We start from the raw sequence: 25,579 nt of genomic DNA on the forward strand, positions 1-25,579 counted from the left end.
TAGTGAGTGAGGGGACGCTCCTCTTTATCAGGTTCCCTTGAGCAAAGCACTCAACCCTGATCTGCTTTGGTGATGTTTTTGGATACATGGCGCTGTGACAGGCTGCTCCCAGGTGTGATTAATTGGAAGAGCTACATCAAAATACCCGAGTAAAATGAAACATAATTTAATTGTTGCCAAGTATATAACATCCTACTGACTCTACTGAATATTTCCAATAATCACTCCATTTGGGAATTCTGTGTGTTAAACCGCAATAAAATGTGCGTTTGGATCTCACACTCGCACGCTGTCACACGCTGGCAGAATGATGCTCTTGTCTCCACGCTGTTCAGATGGAATGATTTATTCATAATCATGATAGCATAATAAAACAATGAACATTGAAAGCACTGACAGTTGAACCCAAGGCCTCTCACACACAGCATGCACCACCCGACCCCAGCGTTCACAGAGACACTGAACATTCCTAACGCCAAGACATCCTGGCTCCTGAAAGTCCTCCTGTTCTTCTCCTCCGCACCGGTCAGTTTTTTCCTTGTTCTTTTTTTTTTTTTTAATCCTTTAAATATATTTTGATATAAAAACAAGCCCACGTATGATGACCATGTTTGTGAACTGCTTCTCCCCCTTCTCCTCCTGTTTATCGTCCTGCACCCCCGTAACACCACTCCTCCTCTGGGTTGTGTTGGCTGGAGAACGATCATGATACTGGCCCCCAAATCCTCTCTCTTTATGGACACTTGAAACAAAAGAACAGTCTGATGGGGTGATGGTGGAGGTCGGGGAGATGGCACTAAAAAAACAGTTTGAAAACCTCCCTGAAAATAAAGAAAGCAATAAAAAAAGATCTCTTAAAAAAAGGTGATTAAAAAAATTAAACAACAGTCCAGTTGAAAGAAGTGCTGGAGGGAAGTCTGGAGCTCTGTAGACTGGAGGCACTTTGGCACAGAGCGAAGGCCCCACACCTGACACCACGCCGAGGGAAGGAGGGAGGGAGGGAGGGAGGGATGGAATGACAGAGTGCTGAAATCATGCAGAGCCACATGGTGATACAAAGATCCAGGAATGATGGAGGGGCACGGATGAGGAAGAAAGAGCACCTGACAAACGTGGAGGAAAAGGCCAGCCTCCCCTCCAGTTAATGCCGTGTTCAGGAGAGGAGGAGGGGAGGAAAAAATAAGAAGAGATGGGGTCTTCCAGGTAGAGGAAGAGGAGAAAGTTGGACCAAGAGAAGAGAGAGAGAGAGAGAGAGAGAGAGAGAGAGAGAGAGAGAGAGAGAGAGAGAGAGAGAGAGAGAGAGAGAGAGGCGGCAGGTTTAGGAGGAGGAAGGAGCAGTGGCCCACCGAGAGAAGAGGAAACTGTCTGGCAAAAGCTTTACAACACAAACAGGAAACAGTCCTTATATGGAAGCAGAGGGCGGCTGGGGGACGTCCGAGGTCGGGGGAGGGGGCACAGTTTGGCAGTCCCAGGCAGGAGGAAGCTGCTGTGGTCCCTCTTCTTCTCCTCCTCCATTTTTCAGCTGTGCTGGGCTGTGTCTCGCCCCCTTCCTCTCCCCCCTTCACCCCCCCCTACGGGCCTCCTCTTCACAGGTAGAGCTCCTTGGCTCTGATATGCTGCAGCTTCTCCCTCAGCATACGGAAGGAGGGCCGCACCACGGAGTCCAGGGTCCAGCACTGCTTCATCAGGTCGTACACCACGGGCGGGCAGCCGTCGGGGGCGTCCATCTTGTATCCCTTCTCCACCCGGGGCACCACCTCCTTCAACGGCTGAGAGACGGAGACAGAAATGTTAAAGTCAGTTCTCTACACGCATACATTGCTCCACATTGAAATGATGCAACTGATTCATCTGCTCCAAAACATGCCACGCAAAGGTCACCTGTCATAACAACAAATAACTAAATATGCAGATGTAACGAGCGGTGATGCATGCTAAATAATTAAAGTCATAATTTACAGCACGTATTGTGTCAAACCTTCATCACCTGCTCCAGCAGTCACATCGCACGAATCTAATTATTCTGAGGTCAAGACATTTTACTAATCCTGTGCAATAATAAATAGATAAGGAAAAAGTGATCCCAGCAATGAAGCCTGCCCTCTGCTGGTGCAGCTCAGACCTGTGTGAGCCACACATACATGGTGTGTTCAGGTACTCACAATTCTAGGGTAAGGCACACGCCCAAAGGAGTAGATCTCCCAAAGTAGGATCCCATAACTCCAGACGTCTGACTTGGTGGAGAACCTCTGTTGGAGCAAAGAGAGGGGAGATCAAACATGAGGTAATTAGAGAGCAGCTCAGGTGTGTGGTTTACTGTACCCAGCATGAGAGGGTCTACGTTTGTTTTGGTGCTTTTACAGAAGCACATTTATGTAAGAGCTTAAAGACTCCTGCTCAGGTCTATTCCTTTCTTTTCAAAAATAACAACAAATGGGTTTACAACAAATAACTAAAGTTTTTCTATTAACAGGCCTTCATGCAAGAATGGCTTCTATTAGCAGATATTTTAAAAACTTGCTTGTATGAGTAATAAAAACATTATTTTGTGCAACGACTCTTCTTCTTCTTCATTTTAAGATTATTTTTTGGCCTTTTGCCTTTATTTGTTAAGAGAGTGGATAGCGTCGGAAACAGGGGAAGAGTGTGGCGATGACGTGCAGCAGAGGGCCGAGGGTCGGAGTACAGCCCAGGTCCACCGCGTCGAGAACTGAGCTTCTGTACACGGGGCGCTCGCCTTTACCACTGAGCTAAACTGGCGCCCCCGGCCTGGGCTACTCATACTACAGTGATACCTTACACAGGCGCCATGAAGACATAGTTAAACTTCATACACAAATGATTCACTGAGTAATTATTGTGTCCTGATCTGTATGAAGTTTAAATGTGATAATGAAACTCAACTAGATTAAAAATAAATTAAAAATAAAGGTAATGCAATTAAACATGACATCACCATGATAGGTTTCCAATTTACTGACAGGTCGAGTAGCTAATGATTATATTCTATGAGTGAGAACCTGCTTACATCCAGAAGAAGGTCATGTTTGCCACCGCATGTGAATTGTTGCTCTGCTTGTTTTTTGTGGTCATAATTCTCAATGCTTCATCGTTTCACCTTTAAATAGCCAACCTTATAAAGGCTTTTGGCTTTTTTTCCACTGTGCCTTGTTTCCTTCACTCTGTGAACCTACTTATGCATGTTACGTAAGTATATGCAACTTAAAGCTACAATAGGCAGCATTATTTCATAAGAATTTGGTTACAATAACACATTTTGATCATTGCATTTCACTAACAATAATACATTGAAATGATGCTGATTGCTAATGTGTGACTGTGAGCGCTCGCCCCTTTGTATTTAGTTTGTTAGAAAATGTGTCCGGTCTGAATCCAACAACCAATCAGGGTTAGCTTTCCATGTAACTAGCCAATCACAGCGACTCTGTACAAACTAGCGGCATCTGGCTTCTACGTGACTTGTGTCAGCAGCGCACGCAGAGGTCGTGTCAGTCGGGAGCTTTGGCAACTAAAGGTAAATTTCCTGTACCTCCTTTGCCGAAAACGGCATATACTGTTAAAGAAGCAAAAAGAAGGAAGACCATGGAGGAGAAAAAAGCTACAAAGAGAGGCGTAATAAAAAAGAGGGATCAGACGAGTGGGAGTGTAAGGGGCTGAAGAGATGCAGAGGTTGCCCTGGTCCTTCTTGACAGGTAACAGTAGCTCTTACAGTAACGGTAGAACTAAGGGGTAAAAAAAAAATCCACACCAAGAATCATAACTATAATGATAACTTAAGCTGTACTTGAACATTTTGCCTGCAATAAAGTGAACTTTTTGGAATAAACAGCATCTCTCGTCTCTCTCTCTCCTTGCTTTGGTGCTGCAGAGAGACGCACCGCACAACGGCTGCGTAGCACACACCAGTTGCAAAATGCGCGTGCATGTTTGGTGTAGCGGAGTGATACAGAGAGGTGGAAGGTTTTTTACATTGGAAGGTTCATGTTGCTCACTGCCACTTTAATTAAGTGACTCTGAGTTCACCTCACTTCAAAATGAAAACTTGTAAATTATATAAGGCCCTATGTATTGGAAACTGTGACATCAGAGCAATCTTTTAATAATTGCTATATGCCTGCAATTACTCATATAGCTATCATCCCTACTTAAGCTTTTCCAAGTGCTCTTTTCATGAAAGTTTAGGTGTGTGAAACAGCAAAGAGAAATGCAAAGAAAGCACAAGAACACACTGGTCGAGGTCTCCTACCCCCAGTCCAGCCCTCGTCCCCTCTCACCTTCTCTCTTAGTGCTTCAGGCGAGGTCCATTTGACGGGCAGCTTGGCAGTGTCCTGTATGGAGGAGGCCTCCTTGGTGAGGCCGAAGTCGCTGACCTTGGCGATGTTGTCGTCAGACACGAGCACGTTACGAGCTGCCAGGTCTCTGTGGACAAAGTTGTTGGCCTCCAGGTACTCCATGGCTTCACACACGTCACTGACACACAGGGAGACAGGAGAGATGATTAGTGAGGAAGGCTGCATGACTAAGACAAACACACAGGTGTGCATCTGCTTCCTAATCTGTGTGGACATTTTTGTGGCTGTTATGACTTTTATCATTTGCTCTTGCCATGATGCATCAAATGACAACTACAGTGCAAATAAACCTAATAAGAAGGGACGGTCAAAGAAATATTACACAGTTCTTTTCTACCTGTTTTATGTTCATGTAGTTAAAACCCAGCCCGCTGCACGTCTCTAAAGGTCTTTTAAGAGTCACATCAATCCTGAAAACCTCCCAGTGAATGTGATGATTTATGCCTATTGATCTGAGTGTTGACACTTAATGTTTGCTCTCGTTTGGATCGTTCTGGGTTACGGCATCAGATAAAAAAGTGTTGAATTAAAAATATATGAAGACTTTCAAGCACTTGACTTTCAGATAAAGCAGCTATTTATCGAGACAAACAACCTGCAGGCTTGTTTGTGCAAACAAAGGGCTCTTTTATGTTCACAGTCGAGTGCGTGACTCGGCTCTTTGGAAAGTCTTTTTCAAATCCTGACAGCTGAAGAGCAGCAGTTTAGCTCGGGACCCTGAGCTGTGCTGATGAAACATTTATCTTCCCCACAAATGTGATGAGCGCTCGAACACAGCTGAAGAGGACTCACAGCGAGAACTTGAGTAAGCAGTCTCCTCCGAGCACGGTCCGGCCTCGAGAGCGCAGGTAGTCCACTAAGCTGCCCTGTGACACAGATCAGAGTGTTAACACAACATGTAGAGGACGTGGAGCACTACAGCATGGGGAACAAATCACTGACATTTATATGAAATGTTCCACATGTTCTGTAAACAGTTTTAGGAATGTTTTCTCAGGAAGAGTCAGATCAGAGGATGAATGCACAGTAAACACTAAGCTGTCATTAGTGTTCTGTTAGCTTAGGTTAGCATAAAGACGAATCAGGGGAACAGCTGGTGTTGTTCTGTCACAATATGTACCTTCAGCTGTCTTTAGTGCTCACCACTAAACAAGATGTAGGAAAATTATAAATCCTTAAGCTACGTTGTGTACTGTCATGTGCTGGACATTTTTTTGAACGACAGAGGCTCCAAAAATGTTCTGCTCCTCGCCATAGACTGTATAAAAAAATAGACGACATGACAGCTCCCTAAAAGCGAAGCCAAACCCTCTCTATCGCCCCCTGCTGACTGGCTGCAGTATAGGTTAATAAGGCCCGCCTCCTCCATGTTAACAGACGGGACATGAGTCAAACTATGAAATTAAAATAAACATCAAATAATTTTTTTTCAAACATGGTTTCTGTCATTATAGTTAGTTCTTTATTAATCAAAAAGTTTATTTTTAATTAGTTATTTGATGCTGTAAAAATGATGATTGACAGCTCTGTTGACAAATCCGCCTCCTGCAGCTTCTGCTCCGGATTAGCAGAATAGAGGAGGAACGGCGAGAGGAGATGTAACTAAAACAATCACTACAGTCATTGAAGTTTACATATCTGTGAACGTTAACCTCAGACCAACACAAGAAGCTGTTCTGCTGTTGAACACGCCAACGTGCGGGATCTTTGCTGTTTTGTCGGTAAGTTAAGTGTGTGTTATGGTTAGCTGAAGTGGCGGCTCCGACCGCCGATCACAAAAGGGAGCGCTCGTCACAGGGGCTAATTTGGCATCAATTTCGTATAATGAGAGCAGATGGAGAGGCATCATCCATCTTTATATACAGTCGTTTCTCCTGGCCAAGAAATAGTCCAACATATAAAACTGCTTCGTTTTTTTAAAGATTAAACTATAAAAAAAACCTTTTAAAAATTTGATCTGATTTCCAAACCTTTTTCTACAAGTTTCATATCATATTAAGGCTTTGAAAAGTTGCCATTAGAGTTTTTAGTAGAAACATAATAAACATGGGGGACAGACCTTAGCCATGTACTCTGTGACGATGTAGAGACTGCCTCGCTCTTCCACAATTACCCCTAACAACTGCACCAGGTTGTTGTGCCTCAGTTGCCTGTAAAAAAAACCACAACAGAAACAGAAAAATCAAGTGTTAGTATATTTGAAAACATTACAGGAGTCTGAGTTTTGCAGAAACGGAAACATTTTCCTGAAAAAAACCTGTGATATAGAATGACTATTTTACAAGGTAAAGGTGCAGCCACGTACAAACATGTTTTAAAGGTGCAGTGTGTTTGAAGCCTGTCGTGCTAATATTAACCCTCTTATGCACCTTCCAGTACCTTCTTCTCCCTGTGGGTTTGCAACATTCCTTTCTGGAATCCTTATGTTAGGATCAGTCCTTATCATGTCTTGCAAGTGGTCAAAAGCATCACTGATTACTGCAAATACGGCTTCAGTTAAGGACAGAGCGGTAGTTTTATGTTCTTACGTCATGACGGAGGCCTCGGCGATGAAAGCCTGCGCTGTAGCGTCATTTTTGATACACTTCACCGCCACCTTGGTTCCTCTGTAGTCTCCCACCATCACGTCTGACAAGGACACATACAGGAGGAAGTTTTAGCACAATGTCCAGGACGTCTTTGGTCTGTGATTATGGCTCTGATGTATGAAAGTAAATGATGCAGAAATCAATTCCTCACCTCCAAACTCCCCTTTGCCGATGGTCTGCAGGAGCTTCAGCTCCTTTCTGTTCAAGGCCCAGCCGCCTGAAAGAGGACAAAGACCAGTTAGCATACTTCACAATCATCAGCAAAAATGCTATAAATCTAATAACACTGCCACAAATCGCCCAGGGAAAGGCAGCAGCCAGAAGTACTTACTGTAACCATTCAGGAAATGTGTTTAAGTATTCATTAATGACTGTCACATATTTCTTCTGGTCAGAGAGAGAGCTTCACATTCTGAATGATGTGTTGATTTATTCAAACATGTAGCTTTCCCAGCTGTCTGTAAGAATTAGCCGGTCAGATGGGTTCATGAGGAGCAGGAGACTCTAACTGACCTTGAGTCCGGTTGAAGCCTAGCACCCGTCCCCAAACACTCAAAGATTAATTACCCTCTGTTGATTAATGCCACTAGGACTGGGATGACAGTGGATTCCTGTAGTAGACACAGGCCTCGTCTAGCTGTGAGGTTAACGTGACAGTGTATAAACCTAAGCACAGTGCGTCCCTGTGTGTATTGGTTCCTGTGTCCCTGTAGAGCAGAGTAATGAGCTCAGTGTGTCCTTACTCCTGGAGAACTCGTCCTGCGCTGCCACTGTTCCCTCCATCAACTTGGGTTTAATCAGCCTGGTGCAAAGGCCATCGGCGTCTTTGGTGTAATGCTGGGGACACAGAAAGAGAGAGAGTTAAATGTGTGTTCAATACATGAAGATTAAAAGTCAAGTCGTTTAAGTTTTGGGAATTAGACAAGAATCCAGGTTCCTTTGGGATGTCATGAAACATTAAACACTTAAACTATAACTATACAACAAACTACAATGTAATAAAGCAGGTAATGCTTATGCTTGTGCTATCTTATACAGTATTAACAACACTCTGAAGAACTGGCTGTCAATTTAACCATTATACAGCAGTAAGCTCAGTTTCTAAGACGGAGTAGAGAGCATAGATTCAAATAAGTAAAGATCCATCCTCTGGTTCTGTGATTGTTGCGGCCAAAAATGACGCAGCAGCTTTTAAAAAAAAAGTTGCAATGCAAGTTGCGATGAGCAAGTGGGACAACAGGGAATAAAGCCTAATGTAGGGTGAGCGAGATGTTGTCTTCTAACATCACTTCCAGTTGATTTATGTGTCAAGATCCCAAATAAAATGTGTAAAAACTGAATGACATTCACTGCCATGAAATGCTCATTTCAAACTGCACGTGCACATTACAATGCCATTACATTTACGCCGTTCTTTAGGCTTCGGCAGTGTAAACATTTTAATAAGAGAGCAGGGGATTACAATTTCACTGTCCAATAACTATGTGAGATCAGCGATGACACAAACTCAGAAACAGAGACTTTGGTGGGCAGAAATTTAGGAACACGGCCTGATTACGCTCAACTCAAGGCATTAGGAAGTGGGTAAGTGGAAGTTCTTACTCTCCTTAAAGACAGTGTTGTTTTGAGGCTGATTTGGTTGCTCATGAAAGTGAGATGATCACACTGGAGCCTCATTAGAACTGCACAGCTGTCTACTGTCTACACAGCAAAGAAGTATGTCTCCAGCATGCAAGATTTTTTTAACGTATTAAAGAAACAGTAAAAGATGCCCTCTGATATTTATACAACAATGCTGACCTCAAGGGATCGATATTAAGAACATCAAAGAAGTATGTTTGGTGTTCAACATTGGTAATTGTTGCTGGAATGTTGCAGCAATTGGCCAAAATTGCAAGGTCGAGAAAATGTTGTGGCAAATAGTGGAGTTTGCATGAATTCGTAGGACTGATACATCGCAACTACCTGGAGGAACTAGTAAATAAGCTTAAAGCTCCTGTGAGGAACTTTTGGTTTGTGTTGATTTTGGCGCCCCCTGTGGACAAAGCTGTAGCTCTTATCTCTTTGCTGATTTTGTCCTGCACATGCTTAAGAGGTGGTTTTTACAACAAAATCTTACTCTGCTTTCTTTAACAGTCATATGTATCACTCACTTTAAATGTCTAGCCTGGAAACTGTAAACAAAGACAGCGTGCAGTTAATCGCTTCCTCTGACACCTACCCCCCCCAGTCTGTTTCATAACCAGCGAAATACTCCTCACAGGAGCTTTAAACAACAGAGTAATGCAGCTGTGACATTTTGTATTGTTGAAAATAAATGGCATGCCTGTTATCCATGTTAACCTGTGTAAAACAGGTGTCACATTTTCACACCTCAGCAGATTAACTTGCCTAATGTTCAGTTTAGACCTGCGTTAACACGCAGACAATCAGCCTGAGGAACCTTTTAGTTCCTTGAACAGTAGCTCCTGGGACTTCTGGTGTGAACGCAGCTTTTGGCCTTGATGAATGATCGTATGTGATGTTCATGTATTAAATCTGAAGGCTGAGTCTGTATGCGCGCTTTTGATATGCAAAATAAAAGAGCAGGCTGACGTTCCCAGCAACACTTTACAGAAGGAACATGAAGGTAGTGAGGGGGCTCCATCTGTTTAATATGTACAGCATATCAGTGGGATCTGCCTCCACCAGAGAGAGAAAGCATGCCTTCAGGGAAAACAGAATCTCCGCCTCATTTCCATTCAGCCGAAACTAATTTTACTGTACACAACCATGAGGAAAATAAACTACTACTGGAGTGACAGTGATCGGTGTTTTGAAGTGACTGCTGCTCTGCAGGAGATTGACAGTATACATAAAGAGCTCTGTAGTAGCTCCTGTGCATGGAGGTGTGATGGTTTGTAGCATTAACTGTGGGAACCAGCAGCAGAGGAGCAGCGCGTGGGTGTGAGAGAGGTCACCCCCTGAAACACAGCTAACCACACAAACCCTGAGCCTGTCAGTATCTGCTCATCCTCATGAAATCGGGTTAGACAACGAGAAGTACGAATGAGGAAGTCCAATTTTAATTACATTTCATGAAGAAAATTTGACCTATAAAGCAGCAGAAGTGTAAGAGAACACTGAATCAGTGTCTGAGGTCACATGGGTCATCAGTGCTATGTGTGAAATTAATAACAGCAGAAGGAGAAGCTACCCCATGAAGAACAAAGCCTGTGTTATGTTATACAACTGCAGCATGGCGAATTGACCAGCGAGTGTAAGTTAGTGTGTCGACCACCAGGGGGCAGCATGGTGAAGGAGGGGTCAGCTCTTATACATAATTCAGCACTGGCCAAACAACAACTGCACCACCCTTTATGCATGCATGTATACACAAATATAAAGATGTTCTTCTGCATTTATAAATGTTGTTGCTTTTATGTGTAGTGTTTATTATATCAGGACAATTGTACAGTCATTTATGTGTGTTGCATAATTAGTTCTTTAATCTGGTCTTTTAATGAGTGAAAATGTATATTTAGTAAACAATGGAACAGGGTAAATAGAGGTCTATATATATAATTAACACAGAAGGGTGTAACTAACACTAAAATACTAATACTACTACTGAGCTGCTACACCCATGGAGCCATCTTTGTTTCCCCTTCACTGATCTCGACTGATCGCCGAGGATGTAGTGATTGACAGACAGGAGGTCTGCGTCTGTCCCTATATACTTCTGCATACAGTGTGTGTGTAGGTTTATGTGGAGCCTGCTGTGACAGGCCAGTAAGAGCAGGGGGACCGTGAGCAGGCCGGAAAAACACTGAAGAATGTGAGGAATCTTGTCAAAGGCTATTACAGACAGAAAGGGAAGACACAGGGGGATTCAGGGAGGGGAGAGGATCAAGATGTAGAGACATGTAAAATGAAAATGGAGGGACAGTAAGAGACGGATAACAAAGAGAGGAGGGGAAAAACAGCAATATGCCAGGTATACATGAGGGAGCAGAAAGAGAGGAGGGGGAGGAGAGAGGAAATGGAGGCAGAACCAAGCCTGGAGGGTGTGAACAAGAGAGAGAGAGGGAGAAGGGGCGAGAGATAGAGATTGTGGGTGGCTGATAACAGGAATGCACCGGGGATGTAGATGGTTTCGATGCCAGCTGGCACATTCCGGTCGTCCACTTCCAGCGCCCCGCGAGGCGAAGAGATGAGGTCCAATTAGAAGTGTGATAGCCGCCAATCCAGCTCGTCTCTTTATCCGAGAGGATGAAAGGCCTCTGTCTCTCTCTCTCTCTCTGCCATCATGTCTCCTGTCTTCCCCTCTCCTCACTCTGTCCTCCCTCTGAACCGGCTTTCAGATATCAGGCAGCGAGCGAGAGGATCAGACGGCTTTTTGAAGAATGAGAACATGTACTCGAGTCTGATTTTGAGGGAAACTCTGTGGGGACGCTGAATGTGCGTGTGGGCCTTGTGTTTACAGAGTTATGTAATCAAACTGCTGCGTGACTGAGCTCAGAGTAACTAGACTTCATTTCATAAATTGTGAATACGGGCATAAATATTTAACAATGATTCCAAATCTTAATCATAACATCATAAAAAATATAGAAATGTTGCTTCGTTCTTTTAATTAAAGATTCCCAAAGACTTATAGATCAAATGTTTTAATCAACTGCAATGATCTCCAATTGCTTACAATATGGCTGGGCAATAATATGACAATATATAACGTTAAAAGGATAAGAAAATGTCTGTCGTATGTGTTTCTCTATATCGTCTCTATCGTGATGTCACAAAACCAGCGGCTGAACTGCTTCACAGCCATTTTAACAATAGTTTGACAACGCTTCACGTTCTAACCCTTGCACGTGGGAGTGAACCTGGAGCGAACTAAAGAGGGAGGCGCTGTTTATTAACATGGAGATTAACATGCAGAACAGCTCTCAGGCTCAGCCCAAGTGAAAACACAAACTCAGTACTTTTTATTTGTCAAGTATTTAATTCACAGAGTATTAACCCAAAATAGGCTTTACCATTTGAATATTTCATATAGATGAATTATTTATCAAATAACCAAAAAACATACTATATCGTGATATATATCGTTATATCATGATATGGGATTTTGGCCATATCACTCAGCCCTAGCTTACAACATACATCCAGACCCTGATATTAAGACGACCCCCCCCCCCCCCCCCCCTTTTTTTAAGACTATATTTTTGAAAGACGTTTTGAAGACCAAATTTGTTTTTATAGAGAAAACTATTTTATTTTACATTTTAAATAAAATCAAAATTTCAATATATTTTAGAATAAATTGTCACATTTTAAATAAGAAAAAAAAGCCTTTCAAAATTCCAATAATTCATGAACCATCAAAGTGAGGTCTATCTGTAGAGCAGTCTTTTTGGGCTCTTACCCTCTGTGACGCTGTATTTCTTGGCTGCTTGACAGTTGTTTATTGACTCTGCTGCATTAATAACAGTTACCTTAAAATTGGCTTTATAACTCCGCCTCAGTTGTTGGTTAACTTCGCCTTCTTTTGAGCCCCTTTGTTCCGCATGATCACCGTGTCTCTCCATCTTTCATCCCCCTGGCACTGTAGCTGTGAGTGACGGCTGGCCTCAGTCATGAGGGGTACACTCGCCTTACAGATAAATTGCGCAGTCTATTGTCCTGATGGCATTTACAAGTCTGGACCCCGAGTATAAGACGACCCCACTTTTTTTGATGTATGTCAACGGGAAAAACCCTGCCTTATATTTGGACCAATACGGTAATCAGAAATGTCCCATTAGCTGCCGAGACTTATTGCTTGAGTAGTGAGTAGTGACTTTTGACAACCGTAACCTGAACTAAGTGAGAAATGATGCACAATATTTTAGAATTATGTAAAAAAATGATTTTTTCCCAACATAATTTCTTCAAATGTTGTCCAATCAACAGTCCAGGTTGTTGGACTAAATTGGTCTAAAACATTGCATTCATAATCTGTCCACTTCAGTATTGATTTAAAAATTGTACTACTAACTTTAAAAGCTCTACATGACCAGGCCCCGAGGTCTATCATTGACTTACTAACCCCTATGAGCATGGGCACCCTCTCAGATCAGCTGGTTTGCTGGTTGTACCCAGAGCCAGGCTGAAAACTTAGGGCGATCCCAAACTCTGGAACGACGTACCTGCTGAAATCCGGTTTGCCAAATCTGTCTCTGCTTTTACATCTCTTCTTAAAACATTTGTATTGTAAAAGGCTTTTATTTCTGTGTATGTTTTTCTTTAAATGTGTTGTAATTCAAAATTTTGTCATTTTAAATGGTAATGTATTTTAAACTGCACTTTGTAACTTTGTTAAGAAAAGAAAAGAAATATAAATAAAGGTCATTATATTATTATTAATCAAGCGAGACAAATAACAACAAATCCACAGAATTTAGACGCTTGCTTGACAAATGAATTTAACGATATATAAAGCTTGAAAAGATGTTTTTTAATATTGGCATAACGTTGGTGGAGTTGATATTCTGAACCACACAGCTGTTTTAGGGCAGAGAGGTTCCCCTGCAGCCTGAACTGTTGCCCTGCATCTCCCTGACCCTGACTCTGAGGAGAGAGGAAGTATCTCCTAGAACTACATGAGACAAGAACATGGACTGAATGTCAGCAGGCAAAAGACTTCAGAACTCCGTCTGTTAAGCTCAACACTTCCAGTTCCCACTATTATTAAGTTAAGACAGGCCAACCAATTGGCACAGATTAGGGGCTAATTATCCTTTTCATCTGTCAGAGTGAAAGCCAAGAGCATGACGGGTATTCAAGAGTATTACATAAAGAATAAAGGAAGCCGCTGTCCCTCACCTCAACCAGCTGCATGAGATTCTCGAAGTACTCCTCCTCGTCGATGGTGAGCTTGCCGTTGTGGTAGATGATGCGGTAGTGCTCCACCTTGCCATCGCAGCTGACACACAGGGTGTAGTCGCCGGGGTAGTTGGTGCTCTCCCTCACCAGGAACAAGCCCGTCTCAGGAGGGTAGAGGAGCCGCTCGGCCTGCTCCCGGGTTATCTTCCCATGAAACCATCTAAAGAAGGAGAAGGAGAGAGCGTTATGAGAGGGGAGACAGGAAGTCAGACATTGAGAGGGGCAAATGGGGACAAAGAAAGTGAGGGAAAGGAAAGAGGGGGAACTGGGCACAACTTCATGTAACAATCATGGAGACAATCTGATCCAAGTGCAGAAATGTGCCGGTTCTTTTGGAAAACTGTCATCTGCTCTGCGTCAGTGCTACCCGCATCAGATAAGATCTCCTTCAACAGCTCATCACACAGGTTCTCATCTTCCCGACACTCATTTTGCAGCTCATTTGCAACTTCAACCAGACAGAAGGATCTACTTCCACGTATCACAGCCCACAGCTCTCCTCCGAAAGAAGAAGTGGAAAAACAAGAGTGAGGCGGTAATGAGAGGCCGGCAGCAGCGCTTCCAGTCTGCTCGACTGGAGCGGTGCAGGGGCGGGGCCGCTGAGAAAGTACCTGAACCCAAACAACAGGAAACATGGAGCTCACACACACACACACACACACACACAAAAGAAAAGAAGTCTGAGGCAGAGAGGGAAACTGAACGCAGGCACTGCAATAACAGGAAGGTCCACACACTGCTCAGACGAGGTGGTGAGCAGGACGAAACTCAGGACTTCGCCCACTCCTGACTGAGGTCAGGGAGACCAACATGGATGACTATTCATCACACAGTGACATGAAAGAAAATTATCTGACTCTTTCTACTAATCTAAAATGCTGTCCATGCTCTAAGAAAAAAAAGCCCTTGCTTCTACATTTGAAAGCCGGGCGTATGACCCTGCTTGACCCTCACCATATGGCCTGCTGGATACATCTATAGGCTACTAATGGATGGATTAGACAGCTGCATTAAAGTGAGTGCGTTTGCATGCACTTTAGTGAGCTGGCTTTCAGTCTAATCCTGGTTTGTGTGGATCTTACATCATAACACTATCCAGGTTTCTGATCTACTCAGCGCAGCTTTCTTTGACATCCATCCACTCCTTGGTGTGAGGCAGTGACTCAGTCCCAACCCAGAGGGAGCAATCCATCCAGTACTCCCATCAGTTTTCCAGCAGAGAAGCACGGCCTCAGACTTGGAGGTGCCGACTCTCATCTCTGTACTGACTGAGTTACATCAACAACAGACGGAGCACAGTTTGGACCGTGGTTCTGTAGAATGAATGCAGCAGCACTGACCCAGCCAGTGATAGGTGTGTTCCTCCTGAGTAGACCCGGATAAGCTTGTGGCAATACTTGGTCAAAAGAGGAGACTGATCTGAGACAACATCTGATGGTTAATGATGCAACAACCAGCGGACTGAAAGGGAACATCCGATATGGCAAATTCAGATCATGAAATGCGTCGTCGCTCTCGTCTTCGAAAACCTGATCATAACAAGGACAATGGTTTATTTACTCTCACTGTTGTGTTTCTATAATAAACACCAACTTACCTATATTCTGAAATAATAATATAGTTATAAACTCTATTTGTATAGCACCTTTTAAAACACACAGGTGCAAAGTGCTTTACATACAAGAGAGAGTGCACAAGTTAAATCCTGCACAGGCAGAAATACAACATATACATACAAGAAACAAGCATACTAGCATACATTCATGCACAAATAGAAGCATGATGCACGGACAGAATTTATGAAAGAGCTAACCTCAAGATATGCATTTTTAGCAGCCGTCTAAAACTGAACACAGACTCGACAGACCTAATGTTCTGAGGTAGACTGTTCCAGAGTTTAGGAGCTGCAACTTGAATGCACGATCACCTCCTGTTTGGAAGTGTGATCGAGGAACTGTTCAGAAGAACGAAGGGGCCGGCTGCTAGAATAAGGGCTCAATAGTTCTGCTCGCAGGAGCCAGGCCGTGAAGGGCCTTGCATGTAATTAATAAAACTGATTGTGCTCTTTACTGGAAGCGAATGGAGGGAGGCAAGAATTGGAGTGATTAAAGACTGTCGACCACCATTTGGAGGCGTGCTATTGAGGACTGAGTTAGGCCTGTGAGGATGGAGTTACGGTAGTCTAAACAGAAAAGATTAAGGTGTGTACTAGAAGTTCGATGTGTTTGGCTAGTTAATCTAGTTTCCTAGATTTCCCAATAAAATACAGATACAATAATCCATCGACATCATCTCCTCCTGCATGTAGACCCTGTAGTCCTGAGCTCAAACACAGCACCATCCCAACACTGTGTCCCATTGATTTCCGTCACTCCTCATGTAAAAAGTCGTATTAGCTGTAAACAGTCGCAGCCCACAGGGTCTTTATCCGTCTTGGCTGGTTAATGGGCGGTAATCAACAGCTATAATTGATTTAGTTCGTTTTCTTGGGCTGCCTCCGTCACTCCCACCTCCGCCTCCTCCTTCACCTCCTCTTACTCAGCCTCCTGAGACAGCCGAGGTCCTTGTAGCAGGCAGCTTAATACGGGTCGAGTTGATTAGATCAGTGCAGGCAGCTTCTCCGATGGACAGCAGCTCTTAACTCCCACTAATCCAAGAGCGGGCGCCAAGCGTGGACGACCCAGAGACACACATAGGCCTTCAGGGGACGCACACTAGATGTTCTGTTCATGGTAAATAACTGCAGTTTTCAAGCATTACATCATAGTGATGTAAAAAAGGCACAAAAATGCTGTAAACAACTTGGTGGGGACAACAGGAAAGGAGGAAGTAGGGCTCCAGGGTTGAATGCCCCGGCTTTCTTCGGAGGTGGTGCTGTTATGTGCTGCAGATATCTGCCACATGGGGGAAGCAGAGAGGGCAAGCAGGATGTCAGGGAGCGAGGCAGGGGCTGCATGTTGCTCAGTATCTAACATTCAGGGTGAGCGTGGAGACAGAAGACCACAGCTGAACCTTTATGTAACTCAGAAGAGCGGGAGAGGTCTTCTCGGAGACATCTGTTAGTGATTCACAACAGAATGAACACGTCCCTGAGGGCTCCGGCGAAGGGCTCCAGAGGAACGACTTCTGATGACAAGAGTGTTTAAAAAAGCAACTTAACTATGCAGTGATCTCAAAGGAAGCAGTAAGGACATGAGGTCAGCAAGTGTAAGCATGCAAATTATTAGGGAGTCTGACATTCCTTTCAAAGTCACATGAAATCAAAATAGAGGGTCATGTCATTTCTTTTTTGGGCCTTTTATGCCGTTATTGAGATAGAGAGAGAGAGGACAGTATATAGTGTTGGAAACAGGGGAAGGGAGAGTGGGGACTACACGCGACAAAGGGCAGAGGGTGGGAGTCGATTTCATGGCCGCATCGAGGACTATAGCCTCTGCATATGGGACGCATGATTTAACCGCGGCGCTAAACTGGCAGCCATTTATGTTTTATTGTATCAAATATGTCTTGGCCTGATGTCCCCTCAGCATCTGGCCCAACAATGACAAAAAATCGTTTTGTAGGTATTCTTGATATATTTCAAAAATTGTCATGTCCGTCAACAAACAACATTTTGTTGACTAATCCTGCACTAATATACTTTAAAGTATACAATACTCCATTGCTAAGCTCTCTCGAATGTCAATGTCCCTTCCCCATGACGAACAGGATCTATAAGCTAGCTCCAGTTACGGACGTCGATGTGGATTTTGTTTGAATGTTCTCACTTTCAGTCAATATCCAAACAAGCCCCGTCTAGCTTCCTGCTTTAATAGGAGCTGAGTAAAAATGGTAGTGAAGTAGCACTCTGCAATATGCTTCAGGGGAATTTTGAATGGAGTTTAACCTTGTAAACATCTCCATGGCTGGGCCTGTCTGCTCTTAAACTGCAGTGTACCAAGGACAGGCTGAACAACACGTTTTCAGATTGGCAGGTTTGAGATGTCACAAACCTAAGGAGCCAATCCCGTTAATGGACGGGGTGACGCTATGCATATCATTATGTGTAACCTATGGCAACCACTTGGGCGATGTGCGAGCCAACTGTTACTGTCATCGCAAACTCACTACTGACTACTAACGTTAACTTTACTACTAATAACTATATTCGACACGCGACAGAGGGGGCGGTTGTACATGTGCATAGTGGGCGGGGCCTATGCAGATTCAGGAATTTTTAATGAGGGAGAAGGAGGAGACGCCTTGGGAGGATTTTTACAAGGTGATTAAACATATTTTGCAGAAAAAAACACATCAGACACAATTTATTATTTCAAGCAGAGCATTTTTTATGTCTTGACATGACTGGAGCTGCTCTTTAATATATTTTGTGAGAGAATTGGGTGAAGTCTCGTCAGACTACAGGAACAGTTAAATGCTAAATGTGATCATCTCTTTCTTAAGTTGAATCTAACCAGAGCTACCACTGAAGTATAGTCATTCATGTTGTTATTGTGTGTTTACAAAGGCCTCACAGTTAAACAATAATCTCACCAGTCTAATTTTAAAGTGACCACTGGGACTCCTTAAAACACACACGCATACACACACAGCACAACATGCCAGAGCTGGACGGCCCTGTGACCGTGTTCAAAATGGTGAGGACAGGCGGTATGATTGGTGGCAATAGGAGAGGTCAAAGCTTTCAGCAGCGGTCGATGAAGGGAGACAAAGAGGGTCAAAAGTCTGTTTAAATGTTTCCTGCCAACAAGAAGTTACACTTAGCATACCGCTGTCTCTGAGAGCACTGCTGAGCTGCAGCTAATGACAGCCTCAAAGTGTGATCCTTGGAGCGATCTCTCGCTCACTCACTTTTGGGTGTAACAACTTTTTCCTGGGATTATTATGTAAGATGGGTCAGTTTGGAAAGCCCTCCATATTCTCAAGAAAACAAGGGAGCCAACGGAAACGCTTCAAACACACTTTTTGTAACAGCACACTTCTCATAACTTGAGGCATACACACAAAAAGTTTGGCGGCTGTCAGATGACAACATCTCATAACTGAGCAATGATACTGCAGCAGCCTGCATGCTCTCGGCTTTCCTGTCTCGTTTCATTTGCATACGCCTCTCGTTATGTTTTCCTCTTTTTCAGAGAGCTGCTGCTGTTTTCAAAGAGCCTGATTCAAATGTAGCGCACAGCTGTCCTGGCCTCCGTGACAGCTTGACACAGACAAGAGAAAACACAACCAAAAGGAATTTCCATCTTTTGATGCTTTGCCTGACTTTTGAAATCAACACTACATTTCCTTCACTGCGGGGAACAGAAGTGAACGAGGGGGTTCAACAACTTGTTCGCAGAATTAAAGAAGGAAGGAGAGCATGTGTGGCAACGATGTAGAGGACACAAAAGCAGTGATCAATTGATGCTTTGATCTCTGCTGCATTATGCATCATCATTTTTCTACAAGCGTCTTTGTAATTTAGCATCCTTCATATTCTACAGTGAACTATTACAAAAGTGACCTTTAATCTAGCGCTGCTCTTATAATACATTTTATTATATGTCCTTGTATGTGTTGGAGACATTGAAGAAAGCCCATACACTTGCAGACACACACAGCTTTGTTGCGTCTCTCCTCTATTACTTCTGTGGTACTTACGGCATAAGACTGAGTTTCCCTCCTGACTTGACTCCTTCCCTTTTCTGGACATAGTTAGCCGGGATGGTCCCCTCTCTGCCCACTGTGTTCCTCGCTCTGTACCAGTTGGGATCCTGAAACAGACAAACACACGACAACACAACCTTAATACCGATGCTAACAAGTCGTTCAGTATGTGAGGAGCTTTCCCGTCCCTCTCCGAACACGCTGAGGTGGTAGCAGAAGTGTAGCGGTGGGATTAGAAACCTACACTAATCTACATATTAAAGATGTACAGCAGCCCACATTGCATGCATATATTCTCCACCAACACAAGCTAGAGAGCGCCTCAGGCTAAAAGGAACAATCAAATTATTTTCACAGGCATCCAAAGCTGATTTACTTTATCGTGCAGCTCTTTCTTTGTTTTGTGCCTTGCCAAAATACAGTATATTCTGCATTATAACCACATGGTTTCTCTGATTGTTAGCGGCATGCCTTGTTGATTTATTGATGCATTAGGATATTAGCATAAGGGGCGCTTTAAATTGACTTTTAGTAGAAGAAGAAGGTGGTTTACTTTATTCATCCCCGAGGGGAAATTTAATCTTTTCACTCTGTTTTTACATGTTACACACACAAAAGGAAATACACACATGCACCAACAGGATCTCATGGACATGCATTAATGGATGTCAGAGTGAGGGGCTGCACATAGACATGCGCCACGAACAGTGGGGGATTCGGTGCCTTGCTCAAGGACACCTGGACGGAGCCCAGGAAAGGGACTGGCACCTCTCCAGCTACCAGCCCCAATTCCACGCTTGGTCTGTACTGGGACTTGAACCGGCCACCCTCCGGATCCCAAACCAAGTCCCTACAGACTGAGCTGGTCTGGTTTGGGTTTCTGCACCCATCACTGCATCTCGTATGAGAAAGTTGGTTTGTCTTCTTTACCTCACTGTAGGATGGAACATTACAAGGCGATACAACATTAACTGCCTTCTTATTTATGTTGTCTATCAACTCCTAAAACTTTCAGTGGCTGCAGTCACATGGACATATCATGTCATTCCTCAAACTTGATCTGATTTGATTGATTTGCTCTGAGCTGCAGGGTCACCTTAAACTGGAGCGATTTATTAGCTTGGAAGACTATAAAAGCAGAACTACGGATCATTTGATTAGTGAATGCACCTGTCTTACTGCTGAAAGCTGTTAAGTTATTGTTAGATGAATTTCCTGCTTGTTTTAGTCTGTTGTTTGTTCTGTATGTGAAACTTTGCATGCTGCTGTTTTTCATCTGTGGTCTGGTCTGTATGTGAAACTTGTTATGCTGCTGTCTCGGCCAGGACTCCCTTGTAAAAGAGATCCTGTATCTCAATGAGATTATTCCTAAAAGGTTAAAGTTGGCCAAATAATTCATTACACACTGCTTTCAGTTACAGGTGTAATATATGAACAGTTGAGTTACATGCTACTTGATTTTATGCTCGAAGTAGAAGCTGCCCCGCTAACCCTGACCTTGAGCTGGTTTCTGTGACACAAACATAAGCGTGGAACATGAACAGTAGAGATGTTAGCTGTGCTGGTGTTGTTTATTCTGGATGTGTCGTGGTTGAAATTCATCCAGATCCCGACATTGTCATATCCTGCACGGTATTTCATTTTAATCTGTTTACATATTTAAATATTGCACTTGTAGAACTCCAGTTTTCCGTCCACAGTCTGTAACTGGAGCAACTAAAGTGTAAAATATTGTTAAAACTACACAACCTCATTAGGAAGTCAATTAAAGCTTATCAATAATTACCCCTTAACATAATCCTCCATTACTGTAATCAGTACACAGTGCAACATTTCTTCGCCACCACCTGCTTACTCACCCTGGTGACTCCGATGATGGTGAGCACATCTCCTTTACAGAAAGGCAGGTCCTGTTCGTTGGCAGTCTGGAAGTTGTACTTGGCTACACACTCTGTGCCAGTCGACCATGGTGCCTACATCACACAGGAGAGAGAGGAGACAGCATTAATCACAGTGATGAACCTGAGACATCTTTTGAGACACACAGGATACAGCATCAAATATACAGGTAACAAGGCACTGATGGGAGGCTATGATATGAATAAAATGGACAGTAAGTTCATTTCTAAATTCTTTGTGGCTTGCACACCACAGCCTCACAGCCAAATGATCCTGGTTCTGAATCTTTCTGTGTGGAGTTAGTATGTTCTCCCATGTGATTATTATAATTAGTTATGAATGTGTTTTTATGTGTTTTATGTAAACTTAGCAACAAAAAGCTGAATAAGTCAACAACAAGTAAAGATATAAATGAACATTAAAAAAATATTTAAAAGAATAACCCATCTCTGACTTTGTGCATGTTAACACCACCCTTCAGACATGAACGGACCTAAAAGTGGTTGTGACAAATTTACTAACTACAGAAGCAGTTTTTCAGGCTGGACATCAAACTGGGAAACCAATAGAACAGTTTGTAATTCTTCCCTTAAAAACAAACTGCAGATAGAGTAGATTAAGACTTTAGCATCCCTGAGGGGCAATTTGCACTCCGACTTCACATCATCCTCTGGATGTGTGAGGGCAAACTGTAGAATACACAAACAAAACGTGGTTCCACTTCTTGTTAATTTTTACCAATTTGTTTAAAAAAATAAACTTTGTTTTGAATATTTTCATGCTTACAGGAATAAAGAATATCTTTATTTTTCTACATGTTTTTTGTCATTTTACTAATAATAATCAAAGTGAAGTTAATCTAATAAACAGAAACATAATTAAATACATTTCAATACGTAATTTAAAAGTTAATAACTGCACAAGATTCATTCGTTAGAGTCTTGAGTTGAAACGAAAGATACTGAGATCTATAACGCCAGATATCTTCAGCAGGAGTTGAGCCGTTCTTTCAGCCTTCACAACACACCTGGGTGTTGTTTTATTTAATGACATTGCTAAGTGTTGAAAACTGAATAAACAACCGACAAAAGAAGTTTTGTTCTGTGATTTTTCATCCTCATTACTATACAGAACAAGGTAACAGACTGCCCTCTGACCCACTTCTAAAATCATTAGGCTAAATTTAAAACACAACACAACAGCAAGCACACAGAACAACTTGCACCTGCATCAATCTATGTTGTATGGTTTGTGACCTGGGGTAATTCCCAGCGTTAACTCCCCCCAACTCACACCTGAGCAGGCAGCTAATCAACCAGAAAAAATAAACAAAATCAAAACACGTGTGGGAAAAGTATTTCTGCTTCTGTGAGAAACTTTTCAGGCCAATATTAAAGTAAAGTAAATTCTAAGGTTGCTGTGGCATAATGACTTCCTTTTATATTTTGTGAAAGGCCAGTTGCACTCTTCCTCAGTCACTCTGAATACTGTGAAATTGGCAGCTACACGCATTTAATACAGATGTAAATTGCAGCAAGGATAAGGACGCTTAGTGTATTCACTGTTAGATCTGTACAATGCTGTGATCAAAAGCAGACAATACAACAGAGTGAATGAGATGAAATGAGAAAGCCGGAGAACAAAGCAGCAGGTGTGAGCGAGCGCGGAGGTCCTTGTACAAGCTGTTTTATTCCTCTCATCACACAGTACAGCTGAATGTGTCTGCAGCAGCCTCAGTTTGGACCGATGGTGTTGACTGTAAGAAATGTAGACATAGAAAACCTTGCTTCTCCATTATTCATTTCCATGTGGTCACTTGAACCAAAGCACTGAAAGTTGTTGTTTTTTGTTGCTGAAGAGATTTCCTTGAGGATCTTTAGTAATTTTAAATACAGCCTGGTGTAATGCAAAATGCAAACTAGGGCAGAAAACCACGGACTACATTTAACATCAAGCTGCATCGTTTTGTTTTACCTGTTTGTGCTCCCTGAAAAATAGTCTCCACTATACGGCGTACAAAATCAGGACCGGGTGAAAAAACAATCTTGATGGAGGCTTATGATTGATCGAGTATTTCATTAATCCTCGAGGGGAAATTGGAAAAATAAGATTAAGATGAAAAGAATTATGTCGATAACAATAATGCACTTTGGATGTTTTTAGTTGATACAGATAGACAGATGTAAAAGATTATCATACAACCGAAAAGGGTCAGCCAGTTAGCCTGAGGCTTATGCTTGCACGTGGCGTACACGCCGGAGTACCCGCCCACTTCCTGGTGAGAAACATTGTTTAACTGCCATTAAAAACAGTGGATTTTATCTGTAAATGAGAATTTATTATAGTTTTTAACTTTAAAAAATATAATGCAGTCTGGTTTCTTTAGGTCTCCATTATTATCAGGATACTCCTCAAACTACCAGCATTATCTGATTATGTATTGTGATAATGATCAATATAGAAAGTCCAGCATATACGGTATACACCCAACACTAATACCACCTATACAAAATGACATTATTGCTTGATTTTTCAAATCTAGTTGTCCTGAGTCCTGAGTGACCTACAAGACAGTTACACAGTTTACTGTAGGGCCGCACAATCAATCGAATATTAATCCTGATCACTTATTTAGGTTTCCCACGATTAAATAAACATGATTGATAGTGAGTTTGACGTTTAAAATGTGTGCACTGCCCGCAGATAGCTCGGCTTTATATCAAACCAAGCACTCCCTAAACTAACAGCCACTCCCCCAGGGGGCGATAGAGAGGTTTTGGCTTCACTTTTGGGGGAGCTGGCATGTCGATGTCATGAGTGCCTACCTTGCAGCGTCAGTTTAGAGTGCAAGAGTAAACAACCGATGGTTGGGAGAAACAAAAGTAAAATATCTGGAACAGAAGACGAAGACTGTGCGTCATTGGATGTTTGGTGGTATTTCGTGTTTAGGGTAATTGATGTTAAGCAAGAAAAAATCATATGCATGAAACCTGAGACCTGTGTCTGCACCGCACAGCAACACAACTAACTTGTTCAACTGCCTGAAAAAACACCACAAAGTGCAGCATTATAGAGTGTATGAAGGCCAAGAGGAAAAACGTCACTACTCCCTGTTCTTGTCCAGTATTTAGTCAGACATCCATAACAGTGACGATGAACAGTGCGACACCCTATCCAACCAATTCTCAAAGACGGACTGAAATCACCCATGATGCACCACTGCAAAGAAGCACAAAGCTCAGGTAAAGAACTACAGTTGAAGTCTTAGTTTGATGCTAATTTTTACCTGAGCCTGATTGCAGCACAGAGTGGAACTGAAGTGTTGCTCTGTTTATTTAAACGTGAACATCGTGCAGCCCTAGTTGACTGTATTCACCGAAGGCCTGGATGCTGACAGATGCACTTACAGAAGCTTTGTCCCTTTGGTTTGTACGATTATCAATTCATGTCACCCTGCTGCCCTTCAAAATATTCTGCATGTAGTACATTTTGTGATCTCTTGACCTACAGAAACCCACTGTATCAGGGCAGAAACACAATCAATCGGAGGGCAGGAGCCCACTGAATCAATAAAGCATTTATGTTGCTATAAACCACAGAGAGTTCTGTCAGAGGGTCTCAGATATACAGACTAATCTGACGTGGTTATTGATTGTGGCATTACAACAGGAATTGATGCGTTATACACTGTTAATAAGACATAACGAAAAGCTCACAAATCTAGTAAGAAACTCAGATACAATGCATTTATGTCAACCTGACTCATGCGGGAACAATTATCTCATTTTGTGTAGTAACACTAACATTAAACTGTAACAGATTCAAAGCGTTTATTCAACCCGAGGTTTTGGTCGTTTTAAAATTCTAAAAGAAACCATCTGACTACATTAAAGCTCTGTGGTGAGAGGGATAGAAAGTACCTGGATCAATAAGGACATGTGGAGGCAGATTATAATGCAGAAGAGAAAGTAATCCGACTCTGCAGCGAGCACTTAAGAAGCATTAGTTAAACCACCGAGACAGCCGGGCAACATGAAACCACCGGATACTTTGATGGATGTGCGCACGCCAGCTATGTGCATCAATACATCATCATCAGATATGGGCGTATTTCAGCACCCTGGTGCCACGCATGCATTCCCATCTGTGTGCGTGTGTGTGCGT

At 42.8% G+C, this 25,579-nt stretch overlaps 1 protein-coding gene across 1 annotated transcript in view; it reads right to left on the minus strand.

Moving 5' to 3' along the window:
* Window positions 1-330: 330 nt before the first annotated feature.
* Window positions 331-25,579, minus strand: part of LOC138590196 (tyrosine-protein kinase CSK) — a 56,692-nt gene continuing 31,443 nt past the window's right edge. The window contains exons 3-13 of the mRNA XM_069660784.1: window positions 21,376-21,489; window positions 19,511-19,623; window positions 13,808-14,027; window positions 7,705-7,798; window positions 7,113-7,178; window positions 6,902-7,001; window positions 6,433-6,523; window positions 5,166-5,239; window positions 4,296-4,491; window positions 2,163-2,249; window positions 331-1,769 (exon numbers count right to left, since the gene is read on the minus strand). Coding sequence (XP_069516885.1) covers window positions 1,587-1,769; window positions 2,163-2,249; window positions 4,296-4,491; window positions 5,166-5,239; window positions 6,433-6,523; window positions 6,902-7,001; window positions 7,113-7,178; window positions 7,705-7,798; window positions 13,808-14,027; window positions 19,511-19,623; window positions 21,376-21,489 — 1,338 coding nt within the window. The 3' untranslated portion in view covers window positions 331-1,586. The remainder of the gene's footprint in view (window positions 1,770-2,162; window positions 2,250-4,295; window positions 4,492-5,165; window positions 5,240-6,432; window positions 6,524-6,901; window positions 7,002-7,112; window positions 7,179-7,704; window positions 7,799-13,807; window positions 14,028-19,510; window positions 19,624-21,375; window positions 21,490-25,579) is intronic.

Source organism: Semicossyphus pulcher, unplaced genomic scaffold (assembly GCF_022749685.1).
Source record: "Semicossyphus pulcher isolate SPU_LCO1_2020_fin unplaced genomic scaffold, fSemPul1.0.p SCAF_1, whole genome shotgun sequence".
NCBI classification, from domain to species: domain Eukaryota; kingdom Metazoa; phylum Chordata; class Actinopteri; order Labriformes; family Labridae; genus Semicossyphus; species Semicossyphus pulcher.